This window comes from Notolepis coatsorum (assembly GCF_963971535.1).
Source record: "Notolepis coatsorum genome assembly, chromosome: 16".
Classification (NCBI taxonomy): domain Eukaryota; kingdom Metazoa; phylum Chordata; class Actinopteri; order Aulopiformes; family Paralepididae; genus Notolepis; species Notolepis coatsorum.
The window spans coordinates 24603483-24627171 of record NC_140180.1 but is presented as its reverse complement, the minus strand read 5'-3'; the positions used below and the strand labels follow the sequence as shown (position 1 = coordinate 24627171).

Here is a 23689-nt window from a genome sequence, read left to right as displayed (position 1 = left end):
AAAGTTTTCATTCAAGTGTTGTGTTGTATTCTGCTGTTTTCACACCCGTGCGCTAGGTGGCGATACTTGATAATGTGCACGACAACTCTGCTCGCTCCGAAGAAGAGTCCAACGTGTATTTTGTCAACAACCACACTTCCCGGACCCTGACGCGTTATGGGTAGGACAGTACTAGACTGCCTGCTGTAATAATAAGTCATTTCCATTCATTACAAGTAATTGAATTGGTCCCAAAATCAAATGTGGAGGTTAAATGCAGTACGGCACAAGGATGGTCGACAGGGTCAGATCAGCTTGGAGGATTTCAAATTAAAGAGGCGAGAGCATGAGAAAGGTGAGCGAGATGTCTTACATCTGCGGTGGGAGAGTGCTGTTCGTATTTTCATAAATATTGATGATTGCACTTAACTACAATAACTAACGATGTTCTAGTTTGATTTCGTTTGCTTTTGGGGGGGGGGTGAAGTTATTGACTTTTCTGGGAAGATCATGCATTTAAGTTGCCATGATATTTCTTTACATAATGCTGGGAAGTCTGAGTCTCCACCATCCTCTTGTTGGTAACCTATGTGCTCTAAGCCTCTAACCTATGCAGATAGGTAGCCCCTTTCGTGACTGATGCACCGAGTGAATCCACAGTCACTTGCTCCTCAATAGGAAACCAACCTATGTTGACCATGAAGGACTGGTTTTGGCCGATCCGTTCGTTATACAAGTATCACAGAGACATTTCAAAGGTACTCACAGGTTGCACGAGGGTTTCGGACATAATACGCGATGGTTTGAAATCTCGGCGTTGCTAATAAACATTTAAATATATTTTATAAACTGCTCAACACTGCACTATTTCCGGCGTTGGGTGCATGATGCGCATGCGCTGTGATCACACCAGGCAGCCAACGCCGGAAATAATGCCGTTTTGACCAGTTTATAAGAAATATTTAAAATGTTTATTAGCAACGCCGAGCTTTCAAACCATCGCGTATTTATGTCCGAAACCCTCGTGCAACTGTGAGTACCTTTGAAATGTCTCTGTGATACTTGTATAACGAACGGTTCGGCCAGAACCAGTCCTTCATGGTAAATCTAGGTCGGTTTCCTATTGAGGAGCAAGTGACTGTGGATTCACTCGGTGCATCACAGTCACGAAAGGGGCTATGCAGATAGGGTTTCCACAGTGTTGCCAGATGTCCCGTATTGCCGTATATGCAAGATTTAATAGTCAAATAAGGAATGATTCCGTATATTATTCTAGGAGACTGGGTCGAACTTGAGCAGACTATTGTGGTTCTCTTCGCTAGTGCTGAGGCAGGCCCGCAGAGACAGGCAACTGGTCAGCAAGAGACTCCTGCTGAGTGAAGATGAGGAGGGGGAGAGCATTATGGACACTGCCCCAGGACATCATCAGGTAAGGGGGTTCTCTATCTGCTCCATGGTTGAGGTGGGACTGGGACCCGTATAATGACGCATAAAGTTATCTATCTTGTGTTCCTCATTTCCTGACCAGGTGGTAGATTTGTTCCATAAACTTCAGCACAGTGCTGGACAGGAGAGGGAGGCTCACCTGAAATCTCTGAGCAAAGCTCTCCGCCATCCATCATCACAGCTCACCTTCATAAAGTAAGACACAGACCAACAGCATGATCTAGCCCAGGGGTTCTCGAACTTTTTCATACCGTGACCCCATTTTATTTGGGGACCCCACACTTAATGTATCGCGTAATTTCAACCTGGAATTAAGGAATATCAAAATAAAAGCACACGTTGAACTTGATCATGCATATTTATTAGAAAATGTAATTGCAGCACTATGTTATCAATACACATTTATAAAACGAGGCATATTTAGCCAAAATATGTTGCCAGAACATAACATAATAATATTTTTCTCTGTCACCTACCCGCGACCCCAATTTGGATCGCGACCCGTAGTTTGAGAACCACTGATCTAGCCTATCCTATGAAGCTAGGAGACTGGGTGGTACTTGAGCATAGTGTGGTTCAAGTTTTGTTTTATTTGTCACATATTATAAGGTACATGTACATTACAGTGAAATGCTTGGTTCTGTATGAGCCTCCTGAGATTGTGTTGAATACAGTAAAAAGAATAAAGACCAAACACTACAAAATATGCAAACTAAAGTACAAAATGCTAAAATGAGGTAGTAATTTAAAAAAAATCTTTTAGTAATAAATAGATAAAATATGGTGTAGTGTTAAAAAGTGAATGTTTAAGGTGAGTGTTTAAAGTGGTGTTACTTGATTCATCATATGCTCAAATTATGTTTGACCTTTTCTTATGTGTCTCTTAAATGTTGTCTTGTGTACATGTCATGAGGTTGAAAGTAGAGGCAGGCTGGTCGGAAGATAAGTGGCCAGTGCGAGATGCCCTGCCGATAGCGAGTGACCGCCTGTCTTACCGCCCATGGGGACATTAACGTGTGTTGTCGGGCCTTACAGATAAATTTGATTTGATTTGATTTGATTTGTCTCTTCACCAGGCAGGAGAACAGTATGCATCTCCTGGTGGGGCTTCTCAGTGGCTCCAACGCCCAGTGTCGCCTGGAGGCGGTGCAGTGTCTCCACCACCTTTCCCACTCTCCTCACCCCAATGTGGGGCCAGTCTGTCTGCCTGCCACCCCCTACCTGCTTACCTACCTGTCAGGCCAGAGCACCAAGTTCACTGTCAGTACCTACCCCCCCCCCCACACACACACACACACACACACACACACACACACACACACACACACACACACACACACACACCAGGCACTATGTTATAATAATACAAATAATAATAATCATGATGATGTCTTGTGTGTGTGTGTATGTGTGTCCGTCCGTTCATCCACAGGAGCTGTGTCTCTACACGTTGGGTAATCTGTGTCCAGACAGTGATGTTGTAAGAGAAAAACTCTTAGCCCAAGGCATCATTCCTGCTCTGGCAAATTGCATAGAGGTCAGTAGCAAAAGGGAAATCTGCGCCTATTTATAATAAAACACAAGGGTCGATAGGATACAAACCCGGTTTAACCCTTTCACTGCTGCACTACCAAAACGGTTAACCCTTTCACCAAGTTAACCCTTTCACTGCCACACGACCGTCGGTTGTGTGATAGTAAAGGGTTAACCTTCTGTCGTGTGGCAGTGAAAGGGTTAAGATAAGGGAAGTTAAAAAAAAGAACAAGTACAAAAGAATCACCAATTGAATGGTGACTCCATGTATCACCGCTTCGCAAACGCCGTTCATTTATTCATATACTTAATTATGCATTTGTTTATTCATATACATTCATGGTGTTTGCAAAGTGGTGTTGGATGAAGCTTTTATTTTACTTTTACGCCTAAAGGTCCAACAGACACTAATCACATTTCATGGAAACATTGTAATAATACATGGACTGTGTAGCGACTGCTATCAAAGAGAAATGCAGCTAAGAGGCGAATTAAGATAAGATAGGCAGTGTAATAAGGCAAGTAGGCAGTGTAAAAAGGTCAAGGTGCAAGATGAGGGTATGTATGCCCTCTCAGTTATATTTGCCCTACAATAAATATAGTTACAATATATATATATAATCTAATATCTAATCTAATATATCTAATCTAAAAATGCTAAATATATGCTCTGATGAAGTAAGTATACAGTATACACATAAGGTGCAGTATGCATAAGGTATGTACGCCGTGATATACTTCATATGTTATATATTGTCCGTTTAGGTAGTCCGTTTAGGTGGGAGTCACACACTCTGTGATGGAAGTTCCTGGTAGTTGGATGTCTGGCAGCGACCGAGTCTATGAGTCTGTGACTGAACGTGCTTCTCATCTTAACTAGCTCATCGTAGAGGGGGGAAGTAGGCTCTTGATTGTGACGCCTTCAAAACAAATCCATTATGACTAAATGATACTCTGACGTGACATCAAATATTGGAGCTCTCTACTAACCCTCTTTGTTCCTCCTCCGTGATGCAAGTGACCAGGTAAATAGATGTGACACCACACCCAGCTGCTAATTACCGGAAGTGGTGGTAATGAAAACGCATGTGTGCAGTCAAAACAAATAAACCACACAGATCAATATACATTTAGGCTCCTACAGGCTGTAAAACACCATTGTCCTGCTAGATTATCTGCCTTAACTCAACACACAACACCACACCACACCGCCTTACCCAAATATCTTTCTCCTGTGTGTGTGTGTGTGTGTGTGTGTGTGTGTGTGTGTGTGTGTGTGTGTGTGTGTGTGTGTGTGTGTGTGTGTGTGTGTGTGTGTGTGTGTGTGTGTGTGTGTGTGTGTGTGTGTGTGTGTGTGTGTGTGTCTCTCTCTCTCTCTTGCTCTCGTTCTCTCTCTCTTGCTCTCGTTCTCTCTCTCTTGCTCTCGTTCTCTCTCTAGAACCAGAGGCATAACCTAGCAGTGGTGGAAGCGGTAGGTTTCACCCTCTCCCAGCTCCTACAGGCCAAGGATGCAGGAGAGAAAATCGTACCGTAAGCACTGCTTCACATACACGACCATCCCTGATTTAGTTTTTTAAAATTATAAATAATTTTTTTATCCCCTTCCTGGTCGTTGCGCACATTGTCCCACTGTCGGCCTAGGGAGGGTGTAGAACTACCACATGCCTCCTCCGATACATGTGGAGTCAGCCAGCCGCTTCTTTTCACCTGACAGCGAGGACTCTCACTGGGGGAATGTAACGCGTGCAGAGGTTCACGCTATTTCCCCCCAGATCCCCTCCCTGCTGAACAGGCGCCCCGACCGACCAGTAGGAACCGCAGTTTACAACGACCAGGACACATACCCCACCGGCTTCCCACCCGCTAACACTGCCAAATTGTGTTAGTAGGGACGACCGACCAAGCCGGAGGTACCGCTGACAGCTGGATTCGATCCCAGAGGCTCTGCGTGGTAGGCGAGTGCATTATCCACTGCGCTACCCAGCCGCCCCCCTCCCTGATTTAGTTTGCTGATAAAAGTTTTCTTTGTGTGTGTCTGTGTGTGTGGTCCTAAATCAGATACAGGACAGCTGACCTCCACTGCATTCAACTTGTAAATTAAACCATAAACTGTGTCTTCAGTGTCCTCCATGTTTACGTCCATCATTATTATTGTTCATTTGCGTATGTGGGTCAGTTCAGGCCGGGGCGTGACCAGTTCACACTGGAATCTGATATTGGCCACATTTATACAAATAAATACATTTATAATAATATGTGAACAGACACATTTTCTTTTACCTGAGCAATAAATCAGAATTGAGCACTAAAGCTTGCAGTGTTAACGTAGCCTTAGTGATTCTTTTTTGAAGATGGTGAATTTAAGTTTTTTTTTTTTTTTTTTTTTTGGTCTTTTTCCCCCTCCATTTTTCCTCCGATTTTCTCCCATCCCAATGTTAGTCGTATGCCAATTCCCAGTCCCTTCCTGGTCGCTGCGCTTTACCCCCCACAGTCAGATCATTTGGGAGAGTGGAGGCTACCACGTGCTTCCTCCGACACACGTCCAGCCAATCACCGCTTCTTTTCACCTGGCAGCGCGGATTCTCATTGAGAGGGCGTAGCGTGTGGGAGGACCACACTATCCCCCTCACGTCCAATCCGCGCTTAGCAGGCGCCCCGACCGAACTGTAGGAGTCGCTGTTTACAACGACCCGGACCCACCCCGCCAGCTTCTCCCACCCTCTGATACAGCCAATTGTATCAGTGCAGACGGCCAGCCAAGCTGGTGACAACCCCGGAGCTGTGAGCTGGATTCGAACAGGCGAACCAAGCTCACAGCTCCGGGGCTGGTGACGAACGCAATCTCCGCTCGACCACCTAACCGCCCGGTGAATTTAAGTTTTAAATTATTATATATTTTTTTTCTCCTTTTTCTCCTCCTTTTTTCTATTTTTCTCCCATCCCAATTTAGCCGTGCCAATTCTCCCCTCCCCTGTCTTGATCGTTGCTCGCATGTGCCCCCCACTGGTAGGGAGGATAGAAGCCCATCACATGTCTCCTCCGATACATGTGGAGGCAGCCAGTCGCATCTTTTCACCTGCCAGCGTGGACTCTCATTGGCGAGGAGTAACGTGTAGGAGGCTCACACCGCCCCCGCCATTTTCCTGTCTTTTGCTGTGCAGGCACCCCAACCGACCTGTAGGAGTCGCTGTTCACAACGACCAGACTACCACCCATCGACTCCCCTCCCGCTAACTCTGCCAATGGAGTCAGTATGACGGCCGGCCCAAGCCGGAGGCAACGCTGACAGCCGTATTCGATACCGGTGTCTCTTGCGTTGGTGACGAGCGCAATGTCCGCTGCGCCACCCAGCCGCACATTTTTTAACATTTGTGTACATGCTATCATACAGAGTTATATGGGTAGACTATTATAGTATGAGGTAGGTAGTTATGACTATTGTCATTACAGTGTAGGGCAGTTGTAGACAGTGAAAGCAGTGAGTATGAATTGAGTATAGGCAACGAGTTCGATAGGTACTAGCATGTAATAGATAGTATGAGTTAAAATACTCACTGTTCCCTCTGCGACTCGCTGTCTTTCCGTCATGTAGGACTTTGAACTCCAAACCTTGACTTTGAGCCTTCATCTTATTTTCATACCAGCGCTTGTATTCCTATTATTTTAGTTCTTAGCTCTATTTTATAATTTTTTTTAAATGTTCTTATGTATGTATATGTGTTTCATTACATATATATATATATATATATATATATATATATATATATATATATATATATATATATATATATATATATACATACTACATACATACTACATACCAATTATTCCCTTGTTCTGTTCTCCATCCATCTATCATCCATAGCAACACTATATTATTACCCACATCCTGATGGGGGATCCCCTTTAAACTGCCCATCTGAGGTTTCTCTCCTCGCCGCCTGTGGTGTTTTCCCCTCTCACTAGGTGTTAGGGAGTCGTTCCTCATCTTCATTGGGGGAAAGTCTGGTTGTGTTGCATATGTGGATTTTATGGTGTTTTTTGTTCTGGATCTATTGTGAATGTTTCTTCTTGATTTGTAAAGCCCATGGGGGACAATAATTCCATGTGATCTCGCCGGGCTATACAAATACATTTGATTTTATTTGATTTAGGATGGTCCTAGCCTCTGGCCTCCCTCCACACCTGCTATCGGTCCTGACTCCAGACCCCCAGTTTGGCCTGGCTCCTGCCATTGAGAGTGCCTGGTGTCTGCACTACCTCGCATGCAGGTGAGCGCTCCAGCGGCACAGACTCCACTCACCATTGTGTGTGGATTAATTAACCCTTTCTAGCCCCCAATCCAAATCACATGTAGTGTGTGAATGCGATACATCACCTGAAAGTACTCAACCTCTGCTGTCTTCCAGCTATGAATGTACACAACACTACAACTGACCAACTTTAGACTATTAGGTTTGTAAACACTGGTCATCTAAAAAGTTAAAAACGGACTTGTGAGATGAGGGAAGATAAGATATTCCTTTATTGATCCCCTTGGGGTAATTCGGGCATCATAGCAGCATGTGGGAGGGGGGAGGGGAAGTACAGGTATGGGCAGGGTAATGGTAGAAAGACATAAATATAGGCAATACAATTAATAAAAATAAATGGTGTAAACAATACAACTAACTCTGAATATAAGAATATGCTCAAGTAAAATGAGTTATATTATACGTTACAATAAATATGGTAAATAAAGACTATTAATATGAATATATACTATGAATAAGTAAAGTAAACGGTATATACACACAGGTGCAGTATACACAAGGTACCCTAACTGTCATGATATACTGCTTCATTTATAAATCTCTCCTCGGTCTGTTCCCTTCTTACCCGTCGTCCCTCATGGTGCAGAAACAGAGTAGTTTTGGCCTGCGGTCACAGGATCTTTTAACTCTCTCTGTACCATTTGCCCTCACAGAACTTGGAAAAACAGCCTTTTCCTATTCTGCCCCATCTACATGGAATTTATTACAAAAGGAACTGAGGCTCCCGAACCTAATTCCTAGATTTTAAGCTTCTTATACGCAATATTGAAAGGGCATCCATGGGGGCCTGTTCTTGTTCTTCCTCTTAATTTAATTTATCTAGATTTTAGCCTCTCTTAGTCTGGAACTTGTTTTATGTAAAGGTGATGTTTGGTGGATCAGGTTGCTCTTGTAAATGAGACTATGTCTCAATGAGATTTTTACCTGTATAAATAAAGGTTTGAAATGAATACGTTATACATTGTAGTCCGAGCAGGTTAGGTGGTATGAGTCAGACACACTTAGTGGTCAGACATTCCTAGTAGTTCTATATGGTTCTTCATCTGCGCTCTACCTTTCAGTGAACCTGTATGCAGGCTAAATAAATTCTCATTTATAAATTAAAGTCGGACATTATGATTTCATGTCATTTTGGCTTAATTAGAACTTTCTATTCCCAGGGACCCCGTCAAGGTTGTGGAACTCTGCATAACAATGTTTCTTGTTCTGTGTTTTAAAATAAAGTAATGTGGATAACGGACTGCTGTTGGCTCGAGGGGCCCTGGCACAGTGCAGTTCCCTGTTAGTGTCACTGGGTGGCACTGTGGCTAAAGGAAACGATGAGGAAGGAAAGGAGTTGGTAAGGAATTTATATTTTCTTTAAAGAAAGGGGTTTAAATTCCAAGATGTTATTCATCTACATTCTTCATCCTACTATTTGTCCAAGCTGTTGATACTAGTGTGTCAAAATAGTCACCTATAACATTGTTCACCTGTCACAGAGACTATTATTCACCTGTCAGAGATTATTGTTCACCTGTCTGATTTATTGATTTTATTGTGGATTAGAGACATCATCCAAGGGATAAAAACATGATAAAAGGAAGGTCTGCTGGCCGTACGAAATGAGTTTAAATCTAAACGGAACTATGTTTGTGTCTCTACCTCTGGTTGCATGGCTATGATTGTTTTTTACATATTGGAATTTGGAAGTAATTGTGAAGGTAGCTTGGCACCTCCCCTTTATAAATCCTATAGACTAGGCATAGTTTTATCATGGATACTATTTTGTCCACCCTGAGCCACCCTAGGCTGTTGAAGTGGGGCTGGTCTAGGTGAGTACGAGTGGGGAGCTGCAGGACTATCCTAACTAGCTTGTTCTGGGCTGTTTGAAGTCTATTTTTCAAGTTGCTGGGGGCACTGTCATACCAGGACAAGCAAGCATATTCAAAATGACACTGAACTAATGCCCCTGCAAGTGCTCTAAGAGCTTTCCTGTCCAGGTATTTAGAATTTCTTGCTAGAAATTTTATTCTGTTGTTACCTTTTTTACCTTTACCTTTTTCAACATGCTTTCCCCTGAGAGTGTGTTTTCTAAAGTACACCCTAGATACACCACTGATTTGGTACTGGTGACAACTGAGCTACCTAACTGTACCTTGAACCCTTCCTGGTTTTTCTGTTTCCTTGTAGTAGAAAATAAAATAGATTCTGTTTTTCCTAAATGGAGAGACAGTCGATTTTCTGAAAGCCACTGACTGACATTTCCTAACTCCATGCTAAGTCTACTTTCAATCACCGTTTAGCTTTTGTTTGACACCATATGAGAGCCGAATCATCCGCATAGAGGAGGATATCACATGAGCAGGCTGACTGCATGTCACAGTGACTATTAATCACCTGTCACAGAGACTATTATTCACCTGTCATAGACTATTATTTACCTGTCACAGAGACTATTATTCACCTGTCATAGTGACTATTATTCATCTGTCATAGACTATTATTTACCTGTCACAGAGACTATTATTCACCTGTCATAGACTATTATTTACCTGTCACAGAGACTATTATTCACCTGTCATAGACTATTATTTACCTGTCACAGAGACTATTATTCACCTGTCATAGACTATTATTTACCTGTCACAGAGACTATTATTCACCTGTCATAGAGACTATTATTCATCTGTCATAGACTATTATTTACCTGTCACAGAGACTATTATTCACCTGTCATAGTGACTATTATTCATCTGTCATAGACTATTATTTACCTGTCACAGAGACTATTATTCACCTGTCATAGACTATTATGCACCTGTCACAGACTATTATTCACCTGTCATAGACTATTATTCACCTGTCATAGAGACTATTATGCACCTGTCACAGAGACTATTATGCACCTGTCACAGAGACTATTATTCTCCTGTCATAGACTATTATTTACCTGTCACAGAGACTATTATTCACCTGTCACATAGACTATTATTCACCTGTCACAGAGACTATTATTCACATGTCAGACTATTATTCACCTGTTATGGAGGCTATTACTCACCTGTCACAGCAACTATTATTCACCTGTCACAGAGACTATTATTCACCTGTTATGGAGGCTATTACTCACCTGTCACAGCAACTATTATTCACCTGTTATGGAGGCTATTACTCACCTGTCACAGAGACTATTATTCACCTGTCACAGAGACTATTATTCACCTGTCACAGAGACTATTATTCACATGTCATAGACAATTACTCACCTGTCATAGAGACTATTATTCACATGTCATAGACAATTACTCACCTGTCATAGAGACTATTATTCACCTGTCACAAAGGCTATTATTCACATGTCATAGACAATTACTCACCTGTCATAGAGACTATTATTCACCTGTCACAGAGGCTATTATTCACATGTCATAGACAATTACTCACCTGTCATAGAGACTTTTATTCCCCTGTCATAAACTATTATTCACCTGTCACAGAGACTATTATTCACATGTAATGTAGACTTTTATTCACCGGTCATGTAGACTATTATTCACCTGTTCCTCAGGTGTATAAGGGAATCTGATGACCTAAACTAGTTCTTAAAAGAACACACCAACATTTTGGGAAATTATCATATCGTCTTCTCCAGAGAGAGACAAGAAGATAGATACCAGTTTCCTCTCTGTGCGTTCAGTAGAAAGCTATCTGGCTGCACGTTAGCCTAGCTTAGCACAATGAATGGAAGTGGACATGGCCCATTGGTTAGCCTAGGCATTGTCCAACTAACACCTCTCCCAAAGGCTAACCGGCCATGTCTGCTTCCGTTTATTGTAGAAGACAGTAAGCTAATTTGCCAAAATGTTGGCGTGTTCCTTTAACCAATGGTCATTCTCTCTCTCCGTCGCCAGTTAATCTGGCCCTTGCTGCGCTGCCTGGGAAACCTGTTGTCCTCTTGCCCTGCAGAGGACATGAAGGCCCAGCTGGGTGATGTCCGTATCTTGGCTGCTCTGTGTGCGTTCGCTCAGACCTACCTCCAGACCCAGCCGGCCCTGGCCAGGGAGAGCACCTGGGTCCTCAACAACCTCACAGGTTAGCTAAGCCATATTTTCTATTCAGAATCAGAAAGGTCTTTATTGCCAAGTAGTTTTCACATACAAGGAATTTTATTTGGTAGTTTTCGGTGCGACATTAACGGACAGACAATAACGGACCGATAATAAGATAACAAGGTGGAATAAAATAAAATGGAATATAAACTAAGTTAAAATAGAAGCACAATAGAATAGAATTATGAAATAAAAATAGGCCAGGGCCGTACAACTGTGCACGGTGTGGTCGAGTATATACACTAATTTGAATAAAAAATAACAATACAGTACATTAATAATAATAATAATAATAATACAATCATATTCACAATAAGACCACACACCGGTGGGGGGGGGGGGGGGGGGGGGGTGCATTGCTACCAGCACTGCATGGCAATGGCAAAGGTATGGATGGCAAACAATATGAACTCTGAATATATACGCATCTGAGCAAGTAGGCAGTGTGATCAAAGGTGCAGATGAGGGTCTGTATGCCCCCCGTATGCTCAGTTATATTATGCATAAAATATGGTTACAATAAATATAATCTAAATATATACTATGCGTAAGAATAGACACATGTGCAAAGGTACACGAGTGAAATAATATAAGAATGTGCATCAAATGTGCATCATAGTCCTATTCACACACTGGAATATGTACAGGAGTCAACAGATATTAACAAAGTTATGTACACAGTGAACAAGTGTGAATCGTATTTGTAACTTGCATATCAACAGTGCAGGTGTGCAAAGTATGTACAGAGACATACTAGTGTAGAGTCTATACGGAAATAATATGCTTATTATGACTAATGGACTACAAGTTTCCACTCCAGATGGCTACTGAAATGTACATAATAACGCGCAGGCCCGGGCGGCTACGTGGCGTAGTGGGCAAGGCGCTCGCCACGAATGCGGAGACGCTGGGCTCGCCTGTTCGAGCCCAGCGCTCCACATTGCTTTCAGTTTAGCTGGTCGTTCATACTAATACACATTGGCCGTATTAGGGGGTGGGAAACTGATGGGTGGGGATCGGGCGTTGTGGACAGCGACTCCTACAGGTCGGTTGGTGCGCCTGCGCAGTAGAATCAGGAAGTGTCGGGGGCAGCGTGAGCCTCCCAAGCGTTACTCCTCGCCACTGAGAGATCGAGCTGCGCAGGTGAAAAGATGCGACTGCTGTTACCTCAAGTACCGGAGGGGACTTGTGCTATGTATGACTTAGTCCACATTGCAGCCGGCTTGTGGGAGGCAAGAAACAGTGTTCGTGACAGGGGAGGGTTGAATTGGATGATACGAAATTGGGATGGGAGAAAATATAGAAAAATGGGAGAAAAAGTGGATCAAAAAAAAATAAAAAATAACGCGCAGGCCCATAGCATATTTATATCCGCATCTACTGCAGATCCTGGGCGTGAAGGCGATAACAAAAAAAAAATATCAAATGAGCCTCTAGAGTCATGACCTCTAGAGGTAGAACCCTATTGGTTTTGGTGACTCTATGGCCTTTCCTCTAGCGCCACCATCAGGACAAACGTTCAATATTAAAGTGAGGGTATCTCCTGACCCGTTAGTCGTGCAGTCCAGAGATGCGGCTCCTCATAGAGAACAAGAACATATAAGTCCACCATGTTGAATTTTGCACCATTTTGTATTTTTTAGCTAATCTCCTTTTCCCTTACTCCCCTTAAACTATGCTGTTCACCTGATTCTCACGAAACTTGCTAAGTGGCATTAGTTGATGGGCCAAACCATATGACTGCCAGATGCAATACAATTTCCAACAAACAATGCAAGTAATGCTACTTGTCATTTGGCCTCATGGTGGTGCTATTGTCAGAAAATGTGAACTACTTAGGCGGCGGGTGGCGTAGCGGAGATTGCGCTCGTCACCAATGCAAGAGACTCCGGTCTCGAATCCTGGTGTCAGCATTGCCTGCGGCTTTGGCCAGTCGTCATACTATCTCAATTGACAGAGGTAGCGGGTGGAAGTCGATGGGTGGGGATTGGACGTTGTGGACAGCGCCTCTCACGCGTTACTCCTCGCCACTGAGAGTCCGCACTGTCTGGTGAAAAGATGCGACAGGCTGCCTCCTCGTGTACCGGAGGGGACACGTGATGCAAGGCTTCTATCCTCACTACAGCCGACCAGTGGGAGGCATAGTCTAGCAACGTTCAAGACAGGGGAGGGGAGAATTGGCAATACGAAATTGGGATGGGAGAAGAATTTAAAAATAAGGAGAAAAGGTGGATAAAAAAATAAATAAAAAAATTGAACTACTCGTTACAGTTCATGATGACATTTGAAATGTATTATCACTTTGTAATCGCCTACCATTGTTATCAATTTGAAAGTGATACATAAAACAATACAGCTGCCATTTTGATTTCTCCAAAACCAGAATTTGATTGAATAATAACACTGTACATACATATTAGTATATTATTGTTAAATAGTTTTGTTATTCCTCGTTTGTGTCCTCTCTCTACCAGCTGTCTCCAGTACTTTCTGCTCCGCTCTGCTGGTTCTCAACCTGGTGCCTGGTCTGGTCCAACTCCTGCCTTATTCCCAAGGCATCAACACTATGGTCAGTGCTGACTAAACTTTCATAAATTGCAGCTTTACAGTATATATACAGTAGTATTATTGTGGCACGAGGTGATGGACATCATTGTCTGGTACTCCGAGTTCTGACTCTTAAAGTAGATTGATGATTCTGGCTCATACAGTTTTGACACCATTAATAGATTTGCCCAGGCAGTGCTCTTGGCTTTCACCATTTGTCAAACATTTCTTTTTTGCACACAGGTCCTCCGTGTTCTGGCTAATATTGCCTATAAAGGAAGGGATTACTGTGTCGGCCTGGCCCAGGCAGGTCTGCTGCCTGCGCTCTGTGCCACGCTCAAAATGGCCGACCAAGAAATGGTCACCCTCAGCTTGGAGGTGCTGTTTATGCTGGCAGCTAGCAGTTCACTGGTAAGCAAGCTTGGGTAAAATAGTCTGATATTCACCTTATTCAACTTCTGCCATTGTATCTTTATTTCCTGTAGCTGAACTTCATGATGACGATGCTAGCTGTTGTGGATATTCCCAAACCGAATAAATAACTCATCTATAAGCACAAAACTGTTTAGCTAGCTCATTATCCATATAACAAAGATAACTGTAGAGAAATAGAGCAAGGAGCTTGGCATTTCTCATTCACAAATGACAGACGTTGAAGGCTAATACGTCCCTTTTTAGATAGCGTCACAAGCTTGCTGCAAAACAAAATTGGCGCGTTGGCAGCATCCTCACTGCCTAGAAACATGAGATGAATACTCATTGCTCAATTCAAGATGGCTTCTACAAAAATGTCATTGGATAATGAGTAAACGAAGATACTGTACGATGTGTACTAGTGTTGTCACGATACTGGAATTTCGAACTTTGATACGATACATTGAAAAGTATCGATATTCGATACCATTTTCGATACCACTGGAAAAAAGGTTCAATCTTAAAATGTAAAAAAATAAATTAAAAAAAGATAAATATAAAAATACATTTTGCTTTTGTTGCTGGTTGATTCTCCTCAGCTTCTCTCTGGTACTATAAGATAAGATAAATATAACACTTTTAAAACCCTTTGTTTATCTTTAGATCACACATTTAAAAATAACTAAATGATATAATCTTAGAAATTAAGTAAAGTTAATAGTACTGCGTGTTAAGCATAACAGATTGATTGATTGCAAATTGTATTAACAGATTGCAGAATGGGTACAATACAGTACAGCTCAATACACACAATTGTTAAGGGGATGCAGACCAGAGAAAGACTCTTGTCTTGTTTACATCAGGGTCCCCCATTTTCAATTAATCATAACATATATGACACACATGACATACAGATAGACAATACTGCTACATCTATACATTTATGACATACCAGATTTACAAATACAGTATTGTTTGTGATACAATAAGAGTCTAAAAAAGAGAGTATATACATTTGACGAAGAAACTACATTGGAGGAGGTTGGGTGGGGGGGGGGGGGGACTGTGCATTGGAGGTGGTTGGGTGGATGGGGTGGGGGGGGGGTAACTGTACATTGGATTATCGATGAAACTGAAACAAGTAGGCACCCTTAACACTTTCAGTGCCACGAGGTGGCGCCAGAGTTAGCTCTTGAATGCCACCATCGGCGCCAATGTTACGCTTAATATCGCCTAATCTATGTTTTAAATTATGGCTATGTGTCTAATCTGCCCGTCGCTTATCAAAGAATCCTTTTCCAGTCAGTGCTGTCAAGGCAGATTGGTTTTTTATCGCTTCATTTCCGTTTGAGAGCATTTTGAAAAGCACCCGTTTTGAGGTAAAAAACAGTCCATTCTGGACCATTCTATGATAATCGTCTTTTACTGGAATATTCCAGAACGTTGATATTTGTCGGCCTATTTATGAATCGTTTTCTTTTTTAAAACTTTGACCAGTCAGCTGGTTCTTTTTCGCGTTTATCGCTTTTTCTGGTCAAGTATGACCGACAGAAACAGGTTGAATGGGGGTATAGATGGGGGGAAGACACTCTGAGAAAGTACGGCTTGTCCGGGAGTCGAACTCGCTACCCCAGATCCGTGACGCGCACGGTTGTCCCCGACGCCGAAATAGCGTTCGAGGTACGCGGTGAGCTACTGGAGCTCCCCTTTATGAATCGTTTTCAAATAAATGCTAGATGATCAATATTATACGTGCACGCACGCACATTCGAGCCGCGCACGGATAATCGCCGTGTTCATTTCCTCTTGGATTTTTACAGTGAAACCGAAAGAGCCCATTTCACAAAACAGCTTATATCTTCATCAAAATGAGTCTGATTATCCTAACACTGATAACATAGATTCCTTACCTAACATCAGATGGTATCCAACTGGTATATTCCAATTCCTGATCACCATTCGAAAAAATCGATAAGTGTATGGATCCAACGTGTGTACAGTGCAGTACATGATTCCGCGGGGCTCAGAGGCTCCAGAATGAACTGTGGTAACCCTGGTTGCATCAGTGGACTGGAAAATGTGGAGTACAGGATTTTTTTCCCCATCCATTTTCATTGAGTCCATTCCAAAATCCCTTATGTCATCTGGGAGACGATAGGGGGCGCTTTTTTCCACATCTGATCGCCGGCGGCGCTCGGGTAGACTAGGGTAGGCTCGCGTGATGCAATATTATCATTTCAGATCGCTGAAAAAAAAAAAAGGTGGCTTTCAACGAGATATTAATAATTCCGAGAAAACTTGTGAGTGGCATAGAAAGTGTTAAAACGCTAACGCTATTAAAAAAAAATACAGTGGAGGTTAAAATAAGAATATGACTTGGCCTGAAAAAAAGTTCAGTCAGGAGATTTTTTTTGCTTTAATCCCTGCCCATACTGCAGACAGTTGGGAATTGTCACAAAAACCAGAGTCTACAACGAGAGTCAACCTCGTATTGTAGTTGAAATACCTATGCATTAAAAAAGAATTTTAGGATAGGAATAAGTGGTTGTGTTTGCAGGGCTATATATATATTTTATATTATAGCTATGGATACAATACTATGGCCCATTTGACATCAACTATCTATCGTTCAATATGTGAAAAAGAATAGATTTTTTCATCAATACATTTGCGTGTTATACCGTGGTGAATATAAGTATAGTTTTAGAGTGATCCTGTCTAATCCCAGAAAAGGACGCTATGCAGCAAAACGTGAATTTCACTAAAAGCGTTGCCGTGTCTCGCCTGGACATGCTACTATTTCCAAATCAAATGTATATAATAGGTATTATGTTTCATCATGAATGCATGAAAGGGGGAGGGGGTCGTTTTTTTTATGCTTTTATCGTGATTCGTCACCAACGGCATACGTTGTGGAGTAACGTTATACACACACGTTGGGATCAAGGTGAAATCATGGTTGGATCAAAGCAGGATTGATATCATTTAGTCCTTACCTTCACTAGGAGGTACCCCAAAAAGAATATTCCAATTGTCAGATCGCGAGTCCAAGTATTGGTGTCCATCGTGTCGCCAACATAATCCACCACAACAGATGCATCGGGCGCATTTGATGCTTCTCAATGCGATCAGGATACCCGCTCCACTCACAGGCCAAGATATAAGGTTTCAAAGGGTGCTCGATACTGCCACCTGGGAGGATGTGGCCGGTATTGCACTTTGGCATTCTCAGGATGATTCCCCATGTTAACCCCGAGTCTGTGTGCCTGTAATGAATAGAAATATTTAATAAAAGAAATAACGATGAAAACCCGACTACTCAGGTCTGGTGCTGAATGGGTGGCGAGATAACCAGACTATCCTTGGGTCTGGCGCTGATTGAGTTAAGTATAGTGATGTGAAAAATTCACAAAATATCTATTCGATAGTCACTGGGAAGTGGGAACTATTCGATTACTAATTGAAAATCTAAATTTCGTTTTTACTTAATAGCGAATGTGCCATAATCAAACAAACATGCTAGCTGGCTGGTGTCATTGCTAACAGTAAGATATTTGCAAGTTATTTCAAAAGCATTAACACTTTGAATGCCACAGACGTGTATTGTCGTCTTATCAGCCCCCCCCCCTGAATGCCCAAGACGACAATTATCGTTTTATTTTTTTATTAGCGATCTGAATTCATATTTCATCAACCGAGTCTCCCGTTGGTATACCAGCCCCATCAGCAGCTCAGAATGGAAAAAAGCGCCCCCTATCGTCTATCCCTGAAAACTGACTCGCTTAGACTGACCTGGGATCAGTGAGCAGGCAAGCCGTATGATGAACATGGCAGTGATCGCGGGACGGGAATCAGCCTGGAATATATATTCACAGTAGCCAATCGATAGTAGACAGTAGTGATCGATTTTTGGAATGGCGATCAGGAATTGGAATGATCTTTTTGGAGAACATCTGATCTGAGGTAAGGAATCTATTTTACAAGTCTTGGGATAATCAGAGTTGTATTAGCTGAGATCTCAGCGTTCGCCCTATGTGTGTGTGTGTGTGGGCGATCGCTTTGAGGAAATCAGAGAATCGATTTTTCAGAACGCCTATATAGCGTGCATACGTACACATATACTATCGATAATCTAGCGTTTATTTGAAAACAATTCATAAATAGGCCGAAAAATGACAACGTTTTTGTGTATTCTAGAATATTCCAGTAAAGGGTGATTATCATGGAATATTTATATTTTCCTTGAAAACGAGGGCTTTTCAAAATGCTATAAAACGAAAATGAACCGATAAAAAAACAATCCGCTTCGACAATGTTGACTGGAAAACGAGTCATTGATAAGTGACGGGCAGATTAGACACATAGCCATAATTTAAAACATAGATTAGGCGTTATTAACGCTAACATTGAAGTGATGGTGGGCATTCAACCGGTAAATCAAGATTAAGTTTGGGCTCTGAAAGTGTTAATTCCGAAGGTTACATTGTTGATACTTGAAATGTCTGAGCTTCCACGCTAATGTATGTTTTTGTTTTTACTTAATAGTGACTATTATATAATATATACTCAAACAAGCGAGCTAGATGGCTGCTGTCATTACTAAGAGCTAACAGTAGTGGACGGAGCTAGCGTATTTCGGGAACAAAAGCATTCATTCTGAAAATTACTTCACGGATAGTTGAAATGTGTGAACTTAGTGAAACAACATGGTAAACGTATAATATATATTTTAAAACCTTGCTACCATGTAACATCTCCAGTCTCTTTCATAATCTTTATTTTCTATTCTCCCAGCTCTTAACATCATCTTAACATCGTCATCATAACAGACAGTTATGCTACCTGGCTAGCGAGCTGTACCCAGCATGCCGTTCGGCAGTGTAACAGTGTAACAGTAACAGGGTCCCCTCTCAATACACTACACATTGTAGGTGTGGGTAAAAACTTGAGCCAAAACGATATTCGCATAAACTAATAATACAAAATTATTATTCTATATTGAATAATGCTATATTAATAGCATTTTAGGCAAGAAATGGGATATGCATTTGCTGGATCTTAGTTAATATTTTATCTACAACGCGGGCGGCTAAGTGGCGCAGTGGGCAAGGCGCTCGCCACTAACCCAGGAGATGCTGGGTTCGAGCCCAGCTCTCGGCGTTGCTTCCGGCTTGGCTGGTTGTTCATACTAATACAATTGGCAGTATTAGGGGGTGGGAAAGTCGGTGGGTGGGGATCGGACGTTGTGGACAGGTTTTGGCGCTCAACCGCTGGCGAGATAACCCGAGAAATCACGGGGTTGGCGCAGAAAGTGTTAAAAGGGGACTAAAACATTTATTTTTAACAAGGCATTTGCCTAAATGGACCTACTGATGCCTTGTGTGTTTTTAAAAACTTGATCTTTTCTTTTTTAGCTGTCTAGAGCTGACTTTGATCTGAAGGTTTCTTTCATTTGTTGTTTTATTCATAAACTTTTTTTTTTTATCTTTATCTCCTTTCATGTAGCACTTTGAGATTTGTTACAAATATAAAGTGTGTTACAAATAAAATGTATTATTATTATTAGAATAGTCTAGTGAGAACATTAAATGCTTAACCTGCTGCAAACATGAGAAGTTCTGAGCGGCCCCCGGTGGAGCTGAAGGTCACTCGAGTGGGTTACACAGGGACCGGAGTTCCATTCCAACATGGATGTAATATAAGGAGGGAGCATTCCAGCAATGGCCTTAAAAATAAACAGGTTTCCATGTTGTGAACTGCTGAGCCGATTGAGTCTCAGGAGCAATGCACGTCCACTTTTACACCTCTTATCCTTTCACAGGTCTGTTGTGTAAAAAAACATTTCACACAATATTATGTCACGCTTGGAGACCATGCTGCTGAGAAACACGACACCTACTTTGGAGTTCCACAGAGGAGCTGCCTCTGTCCACTAATATTCACGCTATACATGCTGCCACTTGGGGACGTCGTTAGAAAACACAATGTATGTAGGCCCGTCCGCGACTAATGTATAGTCGACTTTTATTGGCCAAAATTTGCTTGACTACCCCCCCCCCCCCCTGAATGAAAAAAAATATAATATTTTTTTTAAATAATAAAAAAAAGAAAATGTATCATTCCATTTGGGTTGTGGGGGGTGCTTAATGTCTGAAGGAGTCGGCTGAAGGCTTCTTGTCCTCTTCGAAAGCATGCAATTGGTCCACTGATGGATTCATCTTGATATGTCTAGTGTGTTCATTAGACGGGTGAAATCCTCTTTCAGTGCCTCTGTGCCCGTTTTCTTAGGCAGTTAGCCTCGCTGGTATGTGCACCATTAGCGTTAGCCACGCTTCTAGGCCTCTTTGCTTTTGGAAAGAATGATCCATTTTAATAAAAAAATAAAAAAAAAGTATTATTATATATTTTTTTGCATTCGACTGAGGTTGGCAGTCGACTACGGCTCCTTTCGATCGATTAGTCGACTATTTGACTAATCAGGGTCAGCACTAAATGTATGTTTCCATAGCTACGCAGATGTCACACAATTGTACATCTCTGCTGAGCTAAATTATCATAATTACAGCGGTTAACTCTATTTCTGCCTGTCTCTTAGCAATAAATAAATGGATGACCAACAACTTCCTAAAATTAAATGAGAACAAAACTGAAATCCTACTAGTCTATAACCAAAAGAGAAATGCTGCTGAGCAATATGGGGCAACTTACTCCTTGGATTAAACCCAAAGTTAAATCGTGGTGTTATCATAGACTCAGATCTAAGCTTTAAGTCAGACATCAACATGGTGACAAAAACATTATTCTTGCACCTTAGAAACATAGCTGAAGTACGACCATTTATAAATAATAATAAAAAACTGATCCATGCTTTTATCTCAAGCCAACTTGACTAATGTAATGCACTCAAAAACAAACACAACAAATCACACAAAAAACACAGAAAGACCAACTCATTCAAAACTCTGCAGCTAGGCTATTAACTAGAAGCAAGAGGAGAGACCACATCAGTCCAGTGTTAGCTACTCTGCACTGGCTTCTGGTAACATTTAGAATATATTTTAAGGTCCTCCTCTTTATATACATTGCTTACATCTTGTTCATCTACTACTGGTTTATTGAAGGTTCACAACAACAGCTAAAATAAAATGTAGCGGGGATGTAGCCTTTGCTGATTATACACCAAAGCTATGGAACACCCTACATATGGACATTAGGGGGGCTAGCTCACAAAATATTTTCAAATGTAAGCTAAAAACCTACCTCTTCACCCTTAGCCTTTTAATGCACTCTGCCACTTAGACTCATTACATCCACACTGTGATTATTCTACTGTAAATGAGAGCTATTTAATTTCACTGCTTTATTCTGTCTATATTGTGCTTATTTTATGTCTTTTTCTATGCTAAGAATTGTTTTGATTATTCTACTGTAAATGAGAGCTATTTTATGCAAATGTTATGTCTGCACTTTGTGCATTGCTTTTATTCTGTAAAGGTTATGCTCATTCTATGCTATTGTCTATTTTACTGCTGTGAAGCACTTTGGACTGCAATTCCTGTATGAAAGGTGCTATACAAATAAAGTGTATTATTATTAATAATATATATATTTTATTTATTATTGTTATTATAATTATAATGGAGAAGCATACAGGCAGCACGGTACAGGATGTGTAGGCTTGCCACCGTCAATGGAGAAGCGGCATAAGATATAAAGAAGTGATTTCCCTTCTCAGGTGGCAGAAGAGTTTGTTAGGCTGAGCGGGCCTCCCCTGTTAGAGGCCATCCAGTATAACAGTGAAGGAGGGATGAGGCTCAGAGCAACACACCTCTTGGAGCACCACCTGACCCCCTGCTACACGGTAAAGTCTTTCAGGGCCAAACGCTCTGTGATGTTTGATGGGTTCCTGCGGGTGTAGTTTACAAAAGAGACTAACGGTGTCTGTTGTCCTGCTTGTGTAGTTTACAAAAGAGACTAACAGTGTCTGTTGTCCTGCTTGTGTAGTTTACAAAAGAGACTAACAGTTTCTTTTGTCCTGCTTGACAGGTGGACAACCTTCCATGCCAGTGACGAAACGACAGAGACATTGAATCCATACATATGTTTTTTTTTTTTTTTTTTTTTACTTAAATTTGTATTAACATTTATAGACATACAACACATAGACAATACCTACAATAACATCAATAACATAACAGTATACAGAGATGGGCCCCGTGAATTACTGTAATACGGCTGCGTTCAGCCGCCCAGACCCCCATAAGAGGGACCCCCCCTCCTGCCATCCACCCCTAGAAATAGGGCTCCCCACATCCCAGGTCCGTCCCACGCGGGGCCGAGCACTCAGCGACACGGGTCCCTTGAATTTAATTGGGCCAGGCTCAGTAGAGGAGCGAGGGGTGGTACCCCCCCCCCACAGAGCCAAGCTCGCTACCTCCCATGTCACCAAGCTCCCCACGCACAACGACCCCACAACATACAAGACCCCACTCTCCCGGGCCAAACCGCGTAAACGATGCCCCCCCCCCCACAACAAACGATCCCCCCCCCCCCCCCCCCTGAGTTAATGAGTTAAGCCCGTAGAACTCCCCCATATCCCAGGCTGATGCGCGCAGAGCCGGGCCCCCAGCGACACGGTTCCTTGAATGAATTGGGCCAGGCCCAGTAGAGGGGAGGGACCGCGACTCCCCCCCACCGAGCCAAGCCCGCTACCTCCCATGTCACAGAGAGCCCCACTCTACGCACACCGACCCCGCAACCCACAAGACCCCACCGGGCAAAGCTCAGCCGCTCTGACCCCCATGAGAGAAACCCCTCCCTCCCGCCCTCCTCCCTGAGAAACAGCACCCCCATATTCTGGTCCACCATGCGCGGAGCCAAGCACCCAGAGCCCCCGCCCGACCCCCAGGTCCCCGGCCCACGAGAACCCCAAGCCCCGCAGAAGGCCAAAGCCCCACGCCTCAATGGCCCCGTGACCCCAAGCCCGGTGTCCCCCCGGCCTGGCGACCAGACCGCCCAGGCCACGGTGGCCGAGGGCCCCAGGAAACCCCACCCATACCGATCCCACAACACGCAAGACCCCCCTCTCCCGGGTCGAACCGCCGGAACGATGGCCCCTCCCCCCGACATTCCCCCCCACTGAACTCAGCCTGCCCACCTCTATACTTCCCATGTCACCGATATCACTATATACATTTATGCTAACATGACTTAAAAAATAAAACTGACAACACAATAAGAAGAAATTAAATGAAAATAAAATAGGCTATATGGTTAGCACTTTTTGCCCCCGTTGGCGTTTTGGAGGGGAATCAGCTCTCCTATTGGAGAAGCCCCCCCCTAGTGACGGAAATACCCCCAATGGAG

General features: G+C 42.7%; 1 protein-coding gene across 1 annotated transcript; it reads left to right on the top strand.

The window, feature by feature from the left end:
• The first annotated feature begins 184 nt into the window (after positions 1-184).
• On the top strand, positions 185-22736 carry tmco6 (transmembrane and coiled-coil domains 6). Its single transcript, XM_084331798.1, has 13 exons — positions 185-334; positions 1302-1408; positions 1508-1620; positions 2502-2685; positions 2858-2962; positions 4397-4488; positions 7113-7229; positions 8496-8610; positions 11165-11345; positions 13837-13931; positions 14153-14320; positions 22059-22184; positions 22370-22736. Exons 1-13 carry the CDS (start codon positions 241-243, stop codon positions 22391-22393), a joined length of 1521 nt encoding a protein of 506 aa, XP_084187924.1. The 5' UTR covers positions 185-240; the 3' UTR covers positions 22394-22736.
• Positions 22737-23689: the final 953 nt, after the last annotated feature.

What these genes read in the sequence shown, in the direction of transcription:
- tmco6 (XM_084331798.1), top strand. Translation starts at nt 241, where the DNA reads ATGTGGAGGTTAAATGCAGTACGGCACAAGGATGGTCGACAGGGTCAG. An exon ending in GAGGCGAGAGCATGAGAAAG is followed by an intron (nt 335 to 1,301) that starts GTGAGCGAGATG and finishes TCTCTTCGCTAG; the next exon opens with TGCTGAGGCAGGCCCGCAGA. An exon ending in CTGCACTACCTCGCATGCAG is followed by an intron (nt 7,230 to 8,495) that starts GTGAGCGCTCCA and finishes TTTAAAATAAAG; the next exon opens with TAATGTGGATAACGGACTGC.